Below are 18,350 nucleotides of genomic sequence, written 5' to 3'. Positions count from 1 at the left end.
CTTGGGTTGGGGGCTTTGGTTTAGGCCGGGGTTTGGGCTCCTGCCGTCCCCCGGCTTCCCCCGAGGGTTTGGTTTGGTTTGGTTTAGAAGAAACATGCATTCAGCTAAATACCACCTCAATCAAAACTCCCTAAAATGGTAAAAACTCCCTGAGAGGAGGTTGGAGGGAGGTGGGGGTTGGTCTCTTCTCCCAAGTGACAACCCACAGGACAAGGGGCACTGGGCTGAAATTGCTCCAGGGGAGGTTTAGATTGAATATGAGGAAGAATTTCTTCCCTGGCAGAGTAGTGAGGCCTTGGCCCAGGCTGCCCAGGGAGGTGGGGGAGTCCCCAGCCCTGGAGGGGTCCAAAAAACGTGTAAATGTGGCACTTGGGGACATGGTTTAGTGCTCATGGCACTGTTGGGTTGATGGTTGGACTTGATGATCTCCAACCTTAATGGTTCTATGAAATCAGTTTGTTTCTTAGTGTAGTGAATGTGAATAACAACCCTTGAAACACAAGGACCACAAAAATTAAGGCCAGCAGTCTATTTTACAACTATACAAAAAAGGGGGAAATGACATCAAATCTCTATACATTTCCTTTCAAATTATTTGAGAGTGTTAGAATATTTTCAATATACTTCCCTTATAAACAGCATATTAACTCTTCTGGGACTTCTGTTTTCATGCTACATCATCTCAACAACTTTTAGAACAGCTTGAACCTATTTAGGTGATTATACCTACATTTAGGGGTTTTTTTTTACATATTTTTTTGCAGCACCACACTGCTCAGTGCCTTCAGTCAGTGAGGGAAGAACTGGACCACAAATTGTTTTACAGCAGCTGCAGCCTTCATTGTCCTGACCTGGAACACCAGAAAGGAGCCAGCTCAGCTGGAACAAATTCTATTTTATTAGAAAAAAACCAGGAGTTGTAGGTATTTCTTTGTTAGAAATTATTTCTGCCCACGTTTAACTCTGTATAGATCTTATAAATATGAACAACTGCCTGGCTGAGAAAAAAAAAACCACTTTTTTTCATTTTTTAATTGTGTGAAGCAACTACAACAGACACAAAAAAATATTATTAAATTCTTTGTTTACCACCAAAGCTCAGAAAACACTCACTGACTGTCACTACAATGTATTTTTTTGATATTACACATAATCTTTTAAACTCAGCCTTAAAAATGAATTGGTTTTGCTGAAACAATTTCCCTCCAAATCACCCAAAATAGGGTTAGAATCTGTTTAAATAATAAAACGAATTTTACATTGGGAAATGTTTGATGTTTCAGCTCATGTTATGGATTTCAGCATAAATATATAATGTTTATATGAAAACATAGTTTTTATATAAAAAATAAAATAAATAAATATAAAATAGGTTTTTTTTTTGCTCCTTTGCTGTTGTGTAGTCTGTAAATATTATATTAAATAGGCAATTAGCAGAGATAAGAATAGGTATTGAAACAACACTGTTCTCTTTCACAGAGGTTTTTCTCCTCAATGTGACAACCTCTTGCCAGCTATAGATGTTTTTCCACTCCCCAAATTACACTAGTGCTCATTTATTAATAATATCTGTAGGATATTCCAGCTGGCTTGACGAGCACTAATAATTAGGGGTAGAACTGTTGTAAGTGTTCATTTTTCCCCTTCCCACTCTAGCTGCCATCCTTTCCTAGTCTCTCTGATAATTTATTCCCCCCTCTAAGCCTTATCTTTTTATTTGCTAAGGAGGACCCCCTGTAGCTGAGGGGGTTTTGCTGCATTTTTAGGGAAGAGTTTGTACATCACGAGTCACGTCAGGTTTGGAATGACACGACTGCAACGAGGGCAAATCCTCTGACAGAGAAATGCATCTGTTTCTAGGACTATTGTCCTGAAACCATTTCTCCTCTTTGTTTCAACACTGTTGTGGGGGGATATTGTTTGGTTTTGTTGTTTATTTTTCAAGACTATGTTTTATTTGCTGTATTTATGCCTGTTTTGTTTGGCTTTTCTTCCCTCCCGCTGCCCCGTCGAGCTCATTCTCAAGACATCTTTAAAAAAATTAGAGAGGGCTTGAAGAGGCCATGGCTAGAAAAAGCCAACACTTGTGGAGCCCCTCACCTGTCACTTCCTAGGGAGCTGCCACGGAGTGAGAAGAACCCAAGGAAACAGGCTGGGGGCAGGAGAACCCGACGGGCAGGGTGCCGGCGGAGCGGCGGCTCCTCGGGATTTTGCCAGCAGAAGGAATCCAGGAGCTGCACCCTGGCTGGGAGCTGGCAACGGCCATCCCCAGGGCTGGAATTTTGTGTGCTGGAGCTGGCCTGGGGGGCTGTGCCCTTCTGAGGGGTGCCTCGTCGTGTTAGCCGTGTGGCTACCGCCTTTGATGGGCGAGCCGGGCGGACGGGGCCGCCGGGCAGAAGCTGCTCGGGCAGAGGATGCCAGGGAGGACAGAAATGATCTGCTGCAGGACTGAGGAGACAGATGACACCCAGCAGGAAGAGCCAGCCCAATCTGCAGAATCCACAATGCAGCTGGCTAGCCCGAGGCTACCTGCCTCTTTGAAGTGGAAGAGACATCACCCAACGAGCTGTCAAATTCGATCACCCGGCCTGGAAAGGCTGAAAGAGATTTCGTGCTTTCTACAAGGAAGGGAAAGTTTAATAGAGGAAAATCTTCCTAAAAGGGCCAAGGTAGCATGGGAGGGGAAAGGGGAATCCTTTGGATGTGGCAACTAGAAGTGACTCACCTCAGGGAGTCTCACTGAGGGAGAGCTGATGGGACATGGGGTGTTCCAGCACGGAAAATAAAGAGTAAAACCTGCAGGAACCTGCACAGAGCAGCAACAAGTAACCCTGGCTGCAAAATCAACCCCCCTAAATCTGTGCTGGCTTTAAATCACCCCGGAGCTGGGCTCTGAAGAGGTAGAAGTCAAATATTTGAGACGTGCAGCAGTGGGATACAAAGTGTGTATCAAAAGGGGTGACGGCAGCTCCCCTCACTTATCTTTGGCAGTAAAACTCAAGCCCCAAAACCACCCTGAACACAATTCCATTTTGAGGAATCCAGAACAAAACTGAACACAATTCCATTTTGAGGAATCCAGAACAAAAACTTCAGGTTACCAAGTGAGGAAGCAGGAGCCTGGGTGTGTGGTGAATCCTAAATGTGGCATTTCCATCAGGGACAAGCAGCAGCACGAGCCAATTATAGAAGCAAAGGAGAAATGCTGCTCTTAGGGGGAAAATATTGAACTTGTTCATCCATCCAGGAGCTGGATCATTGCAATTACACTTTGAAGTTAAAGACTGTGAAACACACAGAAGATGAAAAGAATGATAAGAATGAAAACCAAAAGGAAAAAAAAATGTAGGTCTACAGATCCCTCTTCCTAGCCAAAAAAAAAAGGTATAAAAATGACATAGCAGGTTCTGTGTACACATACAATTATAAAATCAATTTAGGGCCATGCCAAGGCAAATCTACTTGGAAGAAGTTAAGGGCAATGGCTCTATTCCCAAATTCAGCACTCATGTGGCAGACAAACCGGACATCACCTGCAGAGGTGTGAAGAGAAGACACTAGCAGATCAGTGAGAGCATGAACCAGACCTCTGAATAGAGGAGCTAAAACTGGATTTCTTGATGATTTTATAGTTGCATCTATTCCTTTATTTCCCCCTCTCCCTGCTAATCTTATTTCTTTGTCCTCACCTCCTCCAAATCCACAGCACTGAAGAGCAAAGTTTTGATCATCTATCATTTTTTAAACAGAAGATGCCCAAGTTCTACAGCTCCCTCCAGCTGTAACATTCCTTGGGTGTATTTTACTTCATGGCCAACACCACGTTAACATTTCTAAGCCACACTTCCTATCAATTAATTAATAGAAATGTCTTACTTGAATTGCAACTTACTCATGTCCATCTTAAGCCTTAGTCAGTGTCTCAGCTCCCTGCTGTAAAGGAGGCTTGCAAGATTAAAAAAAAGATGATTAAAAGGATGTGAAAATATCACCTCTTACAGGCAAAGAGATGAGGTGCTAACTAGGAGACTTCACTGTCCAAAAGTTGCTCATCCTACCCAAAAATTCTCTGGCAATTGCCAGTTGGTGAAAACCACCCAAAAGCAAGGACCTGCAGTGGGTGGGCAGTGGAGAAAGGTAACAGAACATGCCTTCCTGGACTCTTCCAGCTGTTAACCAGAAGTTAACAACTTGGTTTTATCTCCCAAATTGTTATCTGGGTGGAAAACTGGGGGTGCCAACCTGGCAGGTAAATCACCGATGGCAGAAATGGAACATGACAGAAAGAATGTTCTACATTTAAGCCACCATGAAATAATGAGTTTTGCTGCTGAAAAGGCAACACCTCAGCTCCAGCTGAATGGTTGGATTTTCTTAGTACCTGGGTCTAAACTGGAAGTAGGGTCTAGAGGCCAAGTGTGGTGAGGAGCAGCTGAGGGAGCGGGGGGTGCTGAGCCTGGAGCAAAGGAGGCTCAGGGGAGACCTTCTGGCTCTGCACAGCTCCTGACAGGAGCCTGAAGCCAGGCGGGGTCGGGCTCTGCTCCCAAGGAACAAGCCATCAGACAAGAGGAAATGGCCCCAAGTTGTACCAGAGGAGGTTTAGGTTGGACATCAGGAACATTTTCTTGCCCAGAAGGGTTGTCCAGGACTGTGCCAGGCTGCCCAGGGCATGGAGGGGTTTCCAAGCTGTGGAGATGTGGTGTGAGGGACACAGTTTAGCAGGTGCCTGGCAGTGCTGGGTTAAGGTTTGGACTATATGACTTGGAAGCTCTCTCCCATTCACAACAATTCTGTGATTCTATGCTTTGTTCAGTGTAGCACAGATCTTCTCAAATTTCTCATCCCTCCTCATCTCTAACCCCATTTTAAACCTCCATTTTATGGCAAAGGGGTAAGGCAAAGGGGTAAGGCTGAGATTTCACCAAACACAGCTCCCCTATTTATCTCACTGCTGAATTCTTCAGCTGCTGAAAGGTTGTCAAGCAGCCCTCTCTCACCATATGGCAACAACCTCGAGTCCTAGAGGCACATACTTAAAAGACCATAACGTGTCAGGCCCCTTGAATAAATTAGAGAGAACAATTATGCAAAATAATAACACTGCAATGATGAGATACGTTAACAAATGGGAGTGTCACTGCTCATGGAATGCTGTGAAAACAAATCCCACACATCACCGTGGTCATCATCATCATCATCATCACCAAACTGAAGCAACAAGAGCAAAGCGACGTCTCAGTGTTTGCTCTGCCCTTCAGCAACTGGAATTTTAAGACAGGAGGAGGAGGTTGCAAGGGAGGAAAGTCACTTTTACTGATGCTCAGTGAAATATAATCAAATCTTACAGAAAGATGAGTGGGAGAAGCTTTAAAGAGCAGAACGTTTACCCACGTATGCTCTTCCTGCAGACCATGGGCTTGCACTGCACCTCATCTGAAAAGAATATGAAATATCTGAGATTGCATGAGGTACATTTTTTAATGATAGGTCAGGCTATGCTTTTATGATTTTCCTGAAGTTTTTTTATTACAGATTTAGTTGTCCTTGATGATCAAAAGGCATTAGACAGAAAGGAGAGGGGAGGAAATAAATGCCATCTGCTTTTCCCACTCATCTCTCTAAAGGCAAAATCTCAGTTCATCCTCCTTTGCTTTTAACCCTCTACCCCCTCAGGTTTCTCTGTGAAAAGAAAACTGAAAAGCTCAAGCTAGCATTGCATAATGACCAAATTGCCTTTTAGATATTAGAGAGTTAAATTTTACCAATCCACCTCTAAACATTTCATCTGCTAGCTGAACTTTTTTTTCTTTTCCTCTTTGAACATTTCAGCAGCAAGTAACACTTCTGTTCCACACCAGAGAAAACAAAACTGGCACAAGAGGCTGGGGGATACTGCAGCAGCAGCCTGTAACCACCCTGAGAAATCCCCACACTTGGAAACAGGCTGCTGGGGATTCGAAAATAATAATAATAAAAAAAGACACTTTGTAGCCTCATTGCTAGAAAACGTGTCTGAAAATCAGACAACAGTACTGTCTGCAGCAAGGTTTTCAGCTCTGCTTCAGTGTTCTTAGCTGCTGTTGCCATGGGTGAAGGCTTGAGCACAGTCACCAAACTGAAATCATGCTCCTTTGCCCTGTAAGGAACAGGAGAAATGGTAAAAACTGAGAATTAAGCCCCATGTGCTGAGAACTTTTCAAACTAAACAAGAATATTTTCATTTTTAACACTGAGACATTCCTACAAGGACCCCTGTGTGCCTGTAAATCCCTCTAAAGGAATTGCAGGGACACAGAAAACACCTACTAAGGAGTCCAGAATTACCCCTGTTCAGCTTACTCGTGCAAATTTCCTCTGCCCTTTTATGTCAGGAGATATTTTAATCACCTCTTTTAATTATCTGTTTTCTTCTTAAGGCCATTTAACATTCAGAATGCTCAAGGAACTACCCAAGATGTCTCTCTCTCCACCTTATGGTGTGGAAGCTCCTACAGGAGCACACCAGTTGAGACAAAAAGAACCTTCAACTGAGAAGCTGTTTCTACAACACTGTTGTACAAACCTGCAGAGAAATTTATCAATGAAGATATCAAAATATTTTTGTATTTCTTTCAGGATTTGAAAAGAAACCCCAAGTGAACTGTGAAGAAGATTACCCAGATCCAATAGATCCTTAGGGCATTATGTTGGCACTTGAAAATTTCTTTAAAAACTATTTTTTTTAAAAATCTTAACACTTGACTTTGCACTTGTGGAGAAATACCATAGAAAGTGAGAAATATCCACAAAAATTTGAAAACCACTACAACTCTTAATCAGTTTGAGAGAAAATGCTTCTAGAATCATATTAAATAAAAATCCATATGCCACAAAATGAAGTAGCAAGTGAGCTAACTTAAAAAAAAATCCTCATTTCTTTCCTGAAGGAAAACTAAAAAAAAAGTTTCCCAGCCAAATCATGACTACAGTTTTAAAATAATTTATTCAGTCACATAAATACTTTGTAACATTTGCATGTTCCCTTTTTCACATCCTTGGCACGCAATAGAGCTCTGAACTTTTACAAAACTAGTGTAAACATCCATGGAAAATAAGATGAAAAGGAAAAGGGAGATGTGTAAAAATTCAATCAACAGTAAAGGAGGGAATAATTGAAGGGAAAGAAGAACTTCTTTCCTACAAACACCACGTAATTACACTTGAATGTTTAATTTTTGGAAGAGCTTTTTAAAAAAAAACCAGAGAATTAAAACTGAATTTCCATCTTTCTGCCATTGTGGCATTTAATCAGATGCAGGACAGGACTAATTAGGTCCAATTCTTGAAGGAACAAGAGCGACTCGAGGCAGTTGTGCTACTGGAGCCATCAGCACTTTGGGGTCACACACAGAAGGTTACAAACCAGTTAGTGGTTTTGGACAGTGTAACTTCTCAGCTCCCTTCCCCCCAGGACATGGAGGTTTTTCCTCAGTGAGCATTGGTGTACAATCTGTTCTTGACAAAGACGACGTTGGGCAGATGCTGTCGGACTCCTGGGTAATGCTGGATGTGGCTGAACCAACGGGACACGTTGAGGTATTTCTCCTTCTCCTGCACTGTGAGGTCCACCTGTGTGGGGAGAGGAATGCAAGGGGCCAGTAACACAGGGCACTGGCAGAGCTGTGACAGTCCAGCAGTGTTCTGTCTTAATCCCAAATATTAAAATTCACAGCCCAAAATATGCAGTAACTTTACATTCATAGAGCTTCAGGCCCACCTTTTTATCCGAGCCAGCCCTCTGATACTCATCTACAATTACCAATGTCAATTATACCTTTCAGAGTCTTTAATTTTCTTCATCCTCAAAGCTTTGCTACTTTACTACTTTAGTCTTCCATCCTGGATCACCTGTATTACTGTCTTCTGATGAGCAATTTTAGGTCTCCTCATTCCTCTGTAGGTTAAATCTCTAGTTTAGAAAAGAATTTTCCTCACGTTAATCTACTCAAACCAAACTGCAAATGGGGCAGTCCTCAAAACCAATGGCAAGAACTGCATCAGGAATAAAATCATGGAATACCAGCACAGCAGGGGCAGGAAGGGACCTCTGGAGACCATCTCACAGGGTGCCCAGGGTCACAGCCAGGTGGGTTTGGGATCTCTCCAGAGCAGGAGACTCCACAGCCTCTCTGGGCAGCTGGTCCAGGCTCCAGCACCCTCACACCAAAGAAGTTTCTCCTCCTGCTCAGGAGGCACCTCCTGGGTTCCAGTTGGTGCCTGTTGCCCCTTGTCCTGTCACTGGGCACCACTGACAAGAGTCTGGCCCATCCTCTTGCCCCCTTTCCACAAGAGCTTCTGCAGTTTTGAGCTGTTCTCTACCTCACTTTGGGCAGGGTGAGAGGAATCTGCCTTTTTCTCTGCTGGCATGGAAATGTAGATGCTGTTCCTACAGCTGAATAGTCTGATAGAAGTGTCCAGACACATCAGTTAAAACACAGCCACATATTCTTTTCGCTGAGCTAGAAAGCTAGAAGAGTTCATCAGCATTAGCCAAGTGGAAGAGGGTAACAGTGATAAGGGGAAAAACTCAGGAATTTTTAAAAGGCATTACAAATAAAAAGTGGAAGCTATTAAGATACAACACTATGAAGCTGCAGAATCATTTACAAAGCAACACAGAGCATGAGAAGAGCAACACTTGTACTCTCTGGCCATCTAAAAATCACTCAAAGTGAAGTATATAAATATAAGTAGACACTAAAAATTACTGACACTAAGTTCCACATCTTATACTTAAATTTATAATTACAATATTCTTCTTCCATGTCTTTATTTTGTAAGCACTTTGTTAGGGAAATGCTCAACTAGGCTTCAGATCCTGTAGTTTTAACTTGATAATTCTCAACCTTCACATTTCTCTGATGTAAATCAAAAAAAATAATCAACTCTGGAAAAACCAGAACTCCTCCATTCTGTTTGCATGGTGAAAAAAACATCTGAAGGGCAAAGCAGACACTCCACTCACAATCCCCCTTCCTGTACTCTAGGCACAACAAGCAAGATAGTTTTACTTATTTACATAATGTGCTCCATCAGTGAAATGTATTAAAAAGCACTTTGTGGCATGCTCTACTTTTTCCTCAGAACATAACTCTTAGGTTAATTGTTTAGAGATCACTTCCATGGCATTTTTTTTTTTACAACATTTTGTTAGATGGGTATTTTCTGTTCTTCCTCATTAAATTAGATAATTCCCCCAAGTTAAGAAAGGCTGCTGTTCTGCTGTTAAAATAATTATTTGCTATTAAAGCAATTATTTTAATAGCAAAGAAGCAGACACTTAATTTGACAGGCTTTTTTTTTTTCTTATCTCATGGAAAAAAAAATCTCTTATTCTTCCAGCACAAAGGGTAACCAAGGTGGTGACCACACAATGCAACTAGAAGAGTTTCTAGAAGGGCTATAAATATTCAAGTTTTAATTATATTTGCTTTCAGGAGCGTGGGGGATACAGGCACAAAAATTCCCATTCCCACACCCTCAAGTCTAAAAATACCTGCCTGCATCTCAGTCTCTTCAGCACCAAGAAAAGGATTAGATATTATCTCACTTTTTTTTTATAATTTAGCCTTTGGGTGTGAGGGAAAGAAAAAAACCAAGAACAGCTGCATGGTGCCTTTCATGAAATACATCATCCACTTTCACTTCATTTTGACTAATTTTCTGCTGCTAAAGGAATATGCTTAAAATGAAATCTTTTTTTTAAAAGGAAACCTGGTTTTTGTGACTCAGTTTAAGTCTCCAGCACTGTTCTTTAGAAGGAAAACTTGTTCTCCCACTGCAAAGAGAAGCAGCTTATCATATTTATATATGAATATAAATAGTGCCAGGAATTTTTGTTAATTACAGGAAATATTCATTATGGAAAAAAATTAACTGGAAAATAAACTGCTACCCCAGTCCCACAGTTCAGTATTAGCAGTTCTGACCCAAGGAGAACAGCTTGTTGTTTTGACCCCCAAATTTTGACTGAGGCTCCTTCCATTTCCAGACACAAATTTCCCCCAGAAGTTATTTTCTAGACCTTATTAAAGAAATTTCCCAGTCAGCCATGTAAATTTGAGACCACTTCTTTGGTTCTGCTGATATTTTTGAAGGATAAAACCAGATCAATCTTCATATTGATTGTTTCTCCTAAACAGAACTGGACTTCAGAATGAAAAGAGAGGGAAATTTATTTTTATTTTAATTACCACAGGGGGAATTTAATGCTTACTGATTGTCTGAGCTGTCCTCAAGCAATGCTTCCAAATTCATGTTTTCTCTGCAATCTGTGCATTAACCTCCTAGAGCTTCAGTGTTCATCATATACATCCACATACATATTTAAGTAATCAAAGTGTCTAAAGACAACAATATTTGTATTAGATACATGAAAACATGGAATTACATCTGACAATGTGAATCACGTTGATTGGAAGAGCTCATTTAGACAATTAGCATCAAGTGTTATGGTTTGTGGGTGTTTGTGAGGTATATAATGATTAGAACAATAATGTATACAATTTAGTTCCTGTCTTATTATTACAAGTGTGTATTTCTAATTAACAGGCACAGCCTGCAAGCAGCCTGAAATATTACCTGTGAATCAGACTCTCACTCATTAAAATACTAATTCCTTTCCCACAACACTGAATTTTATACACACAGAACTATTGTGCTTGTTAAAATAACTGAGAGGGAGAGTAAGACTGGAAGGCAGGCACACAACTGCAAAATTAAGAGTTGCTGCTGTTCAGCAGACAAACTCATTAAGAAGTTCAAATGGATGAGCCCAGACAATGAGGAATCAGGTTCCAGAACCTCCCCTGGGTGATGGGAAGAGCAAAATGAAGGCAGGAGGGGAGGAACTGGAAGCCTTATGATCTAGGTTCACTCTATATTCAGGTGAAGAAGTGAGCAATAGGATTGGGTGGTCTTAAAAGCTTTTCCAGTGAAGTTGTAGTAACACCTGGCTCATTCAGGACCATCATGGTGCACCACTCATATCTGCTGAACTTTATTACTGATGTCTGTGTCAGTGTGCAGTAAAGTCTCTCAAGAGCAGAGAGATTGATCCTAAAGATCATTAACAGTAATAGATCAATTTTCTAGACAGCTTGATGGACAGTAAGAACTGTGGGTCTGCTCTCCCCATGCTTCCCACTTCTACCTTGTCTTGGTAGGATTGTAGGAAACATTTATTGGTGTTTTACATGAGGCTTAGCTGAAATAATGACAAAATGCTTCCCCAGACCACATCCCTTGGAGAGATACAGCAGCTTCCCCCTCCTCCTTGAAGCTCAAGGCAGAGAAGCAGCTCTGGATGTACTCTCTTCTCATTACAGGAAAAGTACAAATAATTAAAAAATAAATCAGAAAATCTACAGTTCAAGATCTTACCTTTATAAATACTAACATTAATCAATTCTGAAAGCTTTAAAATACATTTAATTCCTAGCTGGTAGCTTTACCTGAGATAGCCACCCCATTATTTGCCCTTTATACCCTTCCAATTCAGAAAATGATCTTCCATGAACTCCAATATTTCAGAAACAGCTGCTGTACTCTAAACTTGTCCTGAGTAGTGTCTGGATGGTTGCAGGCACCCAGGAGCACCAAGTCATTTGTTTTTACCATCTGTTCTATTTCCCAAAGCAATAACTTGTATTTTTTCTTCTTGATTAGGTGGTCTACTCTAGAGCAAACTCTAAATTTAAAACACGTTTGATTTTCCCCTGCCTAAGTTGTTTTTTTTTTGTAAAATGTCTCATTTGAACTCGTGCTCTCCCAGCATATACAGTCACATTTTTAGAAAGCACTTATGTTTTTTTTCTGTCTACATATCACATGGACAAAGTAACCCATTCTGACACTGTAGTCAACATCTATCTTACTACTTCAGATATTTTACAAGGCAACTAATATTTAACAGAATTAATTCTAAGTGACTGACTCTAACATGTTCTCAAAAACCTTCTGAAATGAATCTTCCCTTCCCTCTCCTGCTTGACACACTTATTTGAAGCATTACTCCTGGACAATTACATAAGTTTTCTCATTTTGGGAGGGATTTCATGACTTGATCTTTATCCCTGCCTGCCTTTTGGGGTGCAGCATCCTTGTGCAACGACTTAGAAGCACTCCACGATAAACCCTGAGCTGACTAAGGAATTACAAGATCTTCTCCACTCAGTACAAACTTCTATTTTTGTTGCTTTTTTCTTTCCTGAGCACCAATTCTCCATGTTTTTTTCATATTCTATATGTTGTGGAGTCTTATCATTAAGTCTGAAAACACAAATGCCATTTTGTTATGGCTCACACTCCTGTGAAATTAATTGGTGCCTAAATATTTAATAAAGTAAAAAATTAACAACTTAAAACCAAGCTTTCCTTAGTGTTTGTATAAGAAATCTCTCCATTTTTGTTCTGTAACTGTCACTGATCAATTCAGAAGTTCAACTTCTACAAAAATCACCTGCTCTTTAGAGAAACAACAATTGTGATAGTTGTACATATAAAAAGAACACAAATAAAACTTACCATGACACGATGCAATCCATAGTACATCAAAATGTCTGCTAAGGTAAAAGTGTTTCCTGCAAGGTAGACTTTATCTTCGAGGTGCATGTTAAGATCCTAAAAAGGAGAAAGTCATGAGACTGCTGTGGCATTGGTTTTGCAAGACAAAATGCTGTTAAAAATACTAGAAAGTGTTCTCTGGAGACATAAGGAGCATATGGAAGAGATGGGTGTTTTAATTTATCCCAACTCAGCAAAGGAGAAAAGGATTGGAAGAAAAGAACTTTAAAATTTATCAAGATTATTAATCAAAATATCCTTCTTTGACAGTGAGAATCCAGTGAGATTTAAATGGTGAACTCTGGCCAAAGTTGTGGTCAGTTTGCTGCTGGCACAACTTTCCCTAATTTCCCCCCAATTTACATGCACTCAAAATTTCCTAAGTAAGTGTGATTTGTTTTACATACCAAGCTGACTCCTCAGAAATACTTTCAAATCATTCTTTGCTTGGTTTCAAACTACTGGAATTTAAAAGTGCAAGAATTGTGTGTTTGTTTGTTTGTTTTTTTTATTTCTTTACCTGTTTTTCCTTTTGTCCCCATTTTATCTACTCAGATTTTGAAAAATAGCTCTGAAATAATTTTTCAGTCTCAATTACAGCATGTTCCATTTTAAGACAATCTTTTATTTAAAAAAAAACAACTTTAGGACAAGAAGGGGGTAAATAATTAGTGAACAATTTCAAATCTACATTTAGCCTTAAGGCTATTGCAGGTTTTGTGGTTTTACTGACTGGAGATATTCTACAGTCCATCCAGAAAACTAAAATATTGAGACTTTAAAACATCTGACCTTGCATTTGAACTTGACAAGTTTGACTCCATTATGCCACCTTAGTCTTACTGTGATAACTTCTTCATGACAGGACTCCTGTGCTTCTGTAGTATTTAAACAACCTCATGTCTGCTTTGATTTCCTTTATTAGAGCAAATCAGGGAAAAATATTAACCCCTGCATAGTTAAAATTCTGCAAGGTCATCTGCCCCTGGCTAAGTAGCTGCTTTTTTATTTTACACTGCTTTAATGCTTCCTATTAGCTCTGAAATTGCTTCAAACATAACTACAGTTCTGCAGAATCTCATACACACAACACAGACAAGTGCAACATAAAGAAGAAAAAACCTGCAGGAAGAAATAAAATCTAAAGTTCTGTTTACTAGGGAAAAAAATATATCAAATTTGTCTGTTCTGACACAGATTCTCAGACCAGCATTTTTCATTTTGATTAACCAGAATTTCACCATCCATTATAATGAGAAGTAATGCCACTGAAATTTTATCCCCCCTTCTCTTCTACCCCTTTTCTTTTTAGTCTAGGTTATGGAATTAGGATTTTGTAAAGCAAGAAGCTCATTATCTCTGAAGGTATAATCACCACAGTTATTTCCCTGCTCAAAAGTCTACATTTCTGAAGTTATGATGTGCTAATTCTTTAGTTTTATACATTATCAAGAGGTAGGCTTGTTTCTAGGCAGAAATATTTTTGCCCAGTTTTTCAGGAAGGGTTAATATCATACAGATACATTTGTTCATTGAATATACTGCACATGTCCACTCAAAATATACATAAATTTAAAAAATATCCTGAAAGGTTAAAATCAAGGTAAGCTATTGAACTATTTTCATGAACAACTCCTCCATGTGCTGAACATCACTATTTAAACTGATCAAATAAACACAATCCTAGTGTTGAACAACTGAAATTGCCTTGGAAGTTGCTTGTAACTACAGGAACTTGCTGTTGCCATCCTTCAGGAAACCCTTCCTCCAGTTTCAGAGAGGCATTTAAGGCCTAACTGCAGTTTAATGTGCTAATAGGCACTGAACAACTGCAGCAACTCAAATTCCATTTTTGGGAAGGAGTGGGGGGAAAGCAAGGGAATGAAGAGACACTGCACTATTTATGGACTAACCACTGGATCCCCATTTGCTTGTTCTATGGAAAAAAGAGCCAATTTACAGCCTGAATCACAAGTAGCTTGGGTAAGGAACAGTTCCCTGCTTAGACTTGGATTTGGGGTTGGATATTGTGCCCATGACACCACTCTGCTGGTGCACACACCTCCCTGTGCACATCCTTTCACTCAGCAACGTTCTCAAGGTCATTTATGCCCTAAATGTCTTTTTATTGCAGTCTGCAAAGAAAGAGCTGAGTGCTCCCAAATGCCTCAGTAAAGGCTCTGACAAGGCAGAACCCAAAAAAAGCAGAACTGCACTCTTGGGGCAGAGCTGTAGTTTTTTATTCTAACTCAAGGCTTTGCTAGCTGGCAAACTATAAGCTAAGCTTGATCTGGAAGAATATTGTATTTCACACACTGAATTTCCTGTAAAAGACTGAAGAAAAAATAATCAACAGCTATTCCATCATCAAAATTCACTCTTTTCCACTTGTAAATGAATAAAAATATCCTCTTGCTGACAGAAAAGGGAGAGGAGACAACAGAGAAAGTCAAAATACTCCCTGGAGAAGCTTGCCAAAGTGAGCAGGCTTTCCATTTAGAGTTTCATCCAAAAAAACAGTGTGCAGAAATGTGGATTAACAGCACAGAGCACAGATTATCTTGCTTCTGGATTTGTGGAAACAGCAAATTTCCAAACAAGCACACTAAGTAAGAACTGAAGCTTTCTTCTACAGATTTCTAATTGGATTTCATGATCACAGCCAGAGAGGGTGGGAAATGGGGACAAAACTAGTTAAAATCATGGAACATTTTTTTTGTATGAGACACTGAAAGGAATAGACAGAAATTCTTGGTTATATCCCTCAGAGATCTTCCATTTTTTCTGTGAATTCAAGTACAAGCTCCCAGTTATTTAGAATATGCCTCTGAAGAGAACAAGGAGGGGGTAAGATCTCTAAGTTTTGAATGCTTAAGAAGTGACAAAGCAGAGACATTCCTTCACATCTCAGTAGACATTTGAGGGCACAGATGTTTCACAAAGGTTCTCAATTCCAGAGGTGTTGCTCCCATGGATTTTCTCCAGTACAGGAGCTCAAATTAAAAGCAGACAGCACTCCAAGAGCACTTTCAGTGGCTGCTTCTTGCAGTGCAGCACTTGCTCTGAATGAATGAATATAAAAAAACCTGCCTGAGATGATCTGACAACTTCAGGATTGTTTCCATGCCAAGCAACAGCTTCAGGCAACACGTCAGCAAGAGCAATTTAAGAACTTCATTTTCCCAGGGCCAAGAAGAAAATCCTTCCTGTTCAAATTAACAAGCCTTACACGAGTTATTGACTGACATTTTTCAGCACCACAGCAGCTAAGGGTTAAACAGAGGCAGCCCAAAGTTTACAGCAGAAGTGACTGAACTGTTTTTGGCACAGCTTATTATAAATTGTGGCTCTAGGCTGCAACTGTCCCAAGACTGCCACTGTGCATTCCAGGCACGATGTAAAACTACACACTCAGACTTCCCTCCCTGCTTTAGTTTTCCTTCTGTTTTTTTTTTTATCACCCATACTCCCTTTTGGCATAGTATATTTTAATGGTAGGCTGCCTCTTTTTCTGATTAATCATGGTGGCAAGAGAACAAATTAAAAAAAAATCTTAATTGCTATGCTATGAAATTATTAGTGCTGGAAAAATTCCATGGCAGCTCCGTGTCAAAATAAATTCTGGGTGTTCAGCATCTGCCAAGAAAAAAAACATCACAGGAAAATGCTGAAGTGATAAAATCTATTAGACTGTGTTCAAAGGTGGAGATTGTCCCTCAAGTGACACTGTTTCTCAGTAAGGGAATTTTGTTTTGTTTGGAAATCCTTGAAATTGAACTTGAAATATTAGCAAGAAAGCTCAATAAAAGTTATTTATTCTCATAGGTCTTCTCACAGTTTGAGAGAGAACAAAAGGCTTCCCAAGTTTGTTTGAAAAATGACTGAAAGGATAGAATAATTGTCAAAAAGGTTTTAAAACTAAATTAAGGAGACAACAAGGACCTCTGAGGGCCACCTGGTCATACCAGAGGTTCAAACTACAGCTAAACTGGAGGTTAAACCTTAATTAGTCAATGCCTCCTTCAACCAAGCCCTGAAAGTCCCAACAGTCAGACAGGTTTTGAGGGCATCTGCACGTAGAAAATGAGACCAGAGATGTTACAAGAAGAGAAGCAATGTAAACAAACACATTCTTAGGGAAGATATTCCATAGGTAGGAGATCAAGATAATTCAGCTTATCTGTGGTATAAGCAAGAGAAATGGTTCTGGGTTCTTTAGGGCTTTCACCAGGTTGATCCTTGTTATAATATTCCAAGTCCTCAAGCTCAAGGAGGTTGAGAGTTTGAAAAGAACAGGTTACATCATATTCAGTATAGAGCTGAGGGATCACAAAGGCCAAGCCTTGCCTTCCTTCCTTGGCTGCTTCTTCAATGGTCAGCATCCAAAGAGCCTTTGATCCAGAGCTGTGTGTTCCTGAACAGAGTTCCAGAATCCAGCTCCTGTTGGCCACTGAGTCCAGCCTGGGACTGTCCCCTGGGGGCTGCTCCCCAGCTTCAGGGGTGACAGTGATGTATTGCCAGCAGGGGGGAGCTGGGTTCAATACTAGTTTTGTATATATTCTATTATTATTTCATTAGAACTGCTTTACTTCTCTAATCTCTAAGTCTTTCTCCCTTATCCCCTTTCTCTTCCCCTTTGGGGGGCAGAGGGTTAACAGAGAGCATGTTACAGGTTTCAGGGCAGCCCTGACCCTAAATCCTGACAGCACTGAGTGCTGTGTACTGTCCACCTAAAATCTACTTTTACACTAGAATAAATAAACCCTTTAAAAAATGATTGAATTCCATGGCTGTTTCACACACAGCCCTCAGCACCTCACAGTGTAAAGCAAATTTCCTCTTCAAGCTCTTCAGTTCAATCACCAATTTCAATTCAAGCAATTACCACAGCATCAAGTATGGCCCATAATTACCAAATCAATCAGCCCAGCTCTTAAAACAATCAGAGCAGTGTTATCTTGAACTACACCAACCTGTTTGTCACTGAGGTTTTATGCAGATAGGAAGAAACTGGCACCTTATGTGCCCAGGAAGAGCCTGAACAAGCTCTAAACCACGTGGGACACCCTGGGTGGTTTAACTGCACCACAGCCATAACAAATCAAGGGCTCTGCTTCATATATTTTACATTTTAAGCTGTTTTCCCTCCTGTTTTTGGTCAAGGAGCCAGCAGAATAAAAGCCTGTGCTTAAAGATACCATCAAGTCTCCAGAACTTGCTCACTGTTATTAAATGTTTTTTTTTCCACACACATACATTAGCCCCAGAATCTTCTCCAAGATCCAGTCACTCCCAAATTCACTGGAGAGGTAATCAAGCCCTGCTTACCCCCAGAATTATTCTGGTGTCTTCTTTACTGGAGCTTCCATCCACTCGAGTCACTCTGTACTCCAGCCACTGCTGAACAACAGCCTTCTCCTCTGCAGTGCTCCCCAGGAGCTGCTCCTTCTTAGCCTGTCTAACTAGGTGGGCAGCAATGGTCACCAACCCTGTCAGGCCAGGACCATTGTTCCTCTGCAGAACAGGAACCTAGAAGTGAAAAGAAGAGTGTAACACTAACCAGCTCCTTCAAAACACAGGCTCTGTGAGGACAGCTATTGGGTTTCCAGAGCCCCCCAAAAAATCTCCTTTTAATCTTTGGGGTGGTTTAGTTTTTGTTTTGTTTTCACAGAAGTGTATTTAACACATCAAGCCACTTTTAGCTCCAGTGAATCAAACCCTGCTAATATCAGCAAGAAATAGCATTG

General features: G+C 40.4%; 1 protein-coding gene across 1 annotated transcript; it reads right to left on the bottom strand.

Annotated features, from left to right (window-relative positions):
* Positions 1-7,467: 7,467 nt before the first annotated feature.
* Positions 7,468-18,132, bottom strand: EEF1E1 (eukaryotic translation elongation factor 1 epsilon 1; the record flags this gene model as incomplete). Its single annotated transcript, XM_008943922.1, has 3 exons — positions 7,468-7,608; positions 12,565-12,660; positions 17,932-18,132. Coding segments are annotated over 3 exons (438 nt in total), but the record flags the coding sequence as incomplete, so codon positions are not given.
* Positions 18,133-18,350: the final 218 nt, after the last annotated feature.

The sequence above is a fragment of the Merops nubicus genome, unplaced genomic scaffold (assembly GCF_000691845.1).
Source record: "Merops nubicus isolate BGI_N331 unplaced genomic scaffold, ASM69184v1 scaffold17247, whole genome shotgun sequence".
Classification (NCBI taxonomy): Eukaryota; Metazoa; Chordata; class Aves; order Coraciiformes; family Meropidae; genus Merops; species Merops nubicus.
This window is presented reverse-complemented; position numbering and strand designations above follow the sequence as displayed.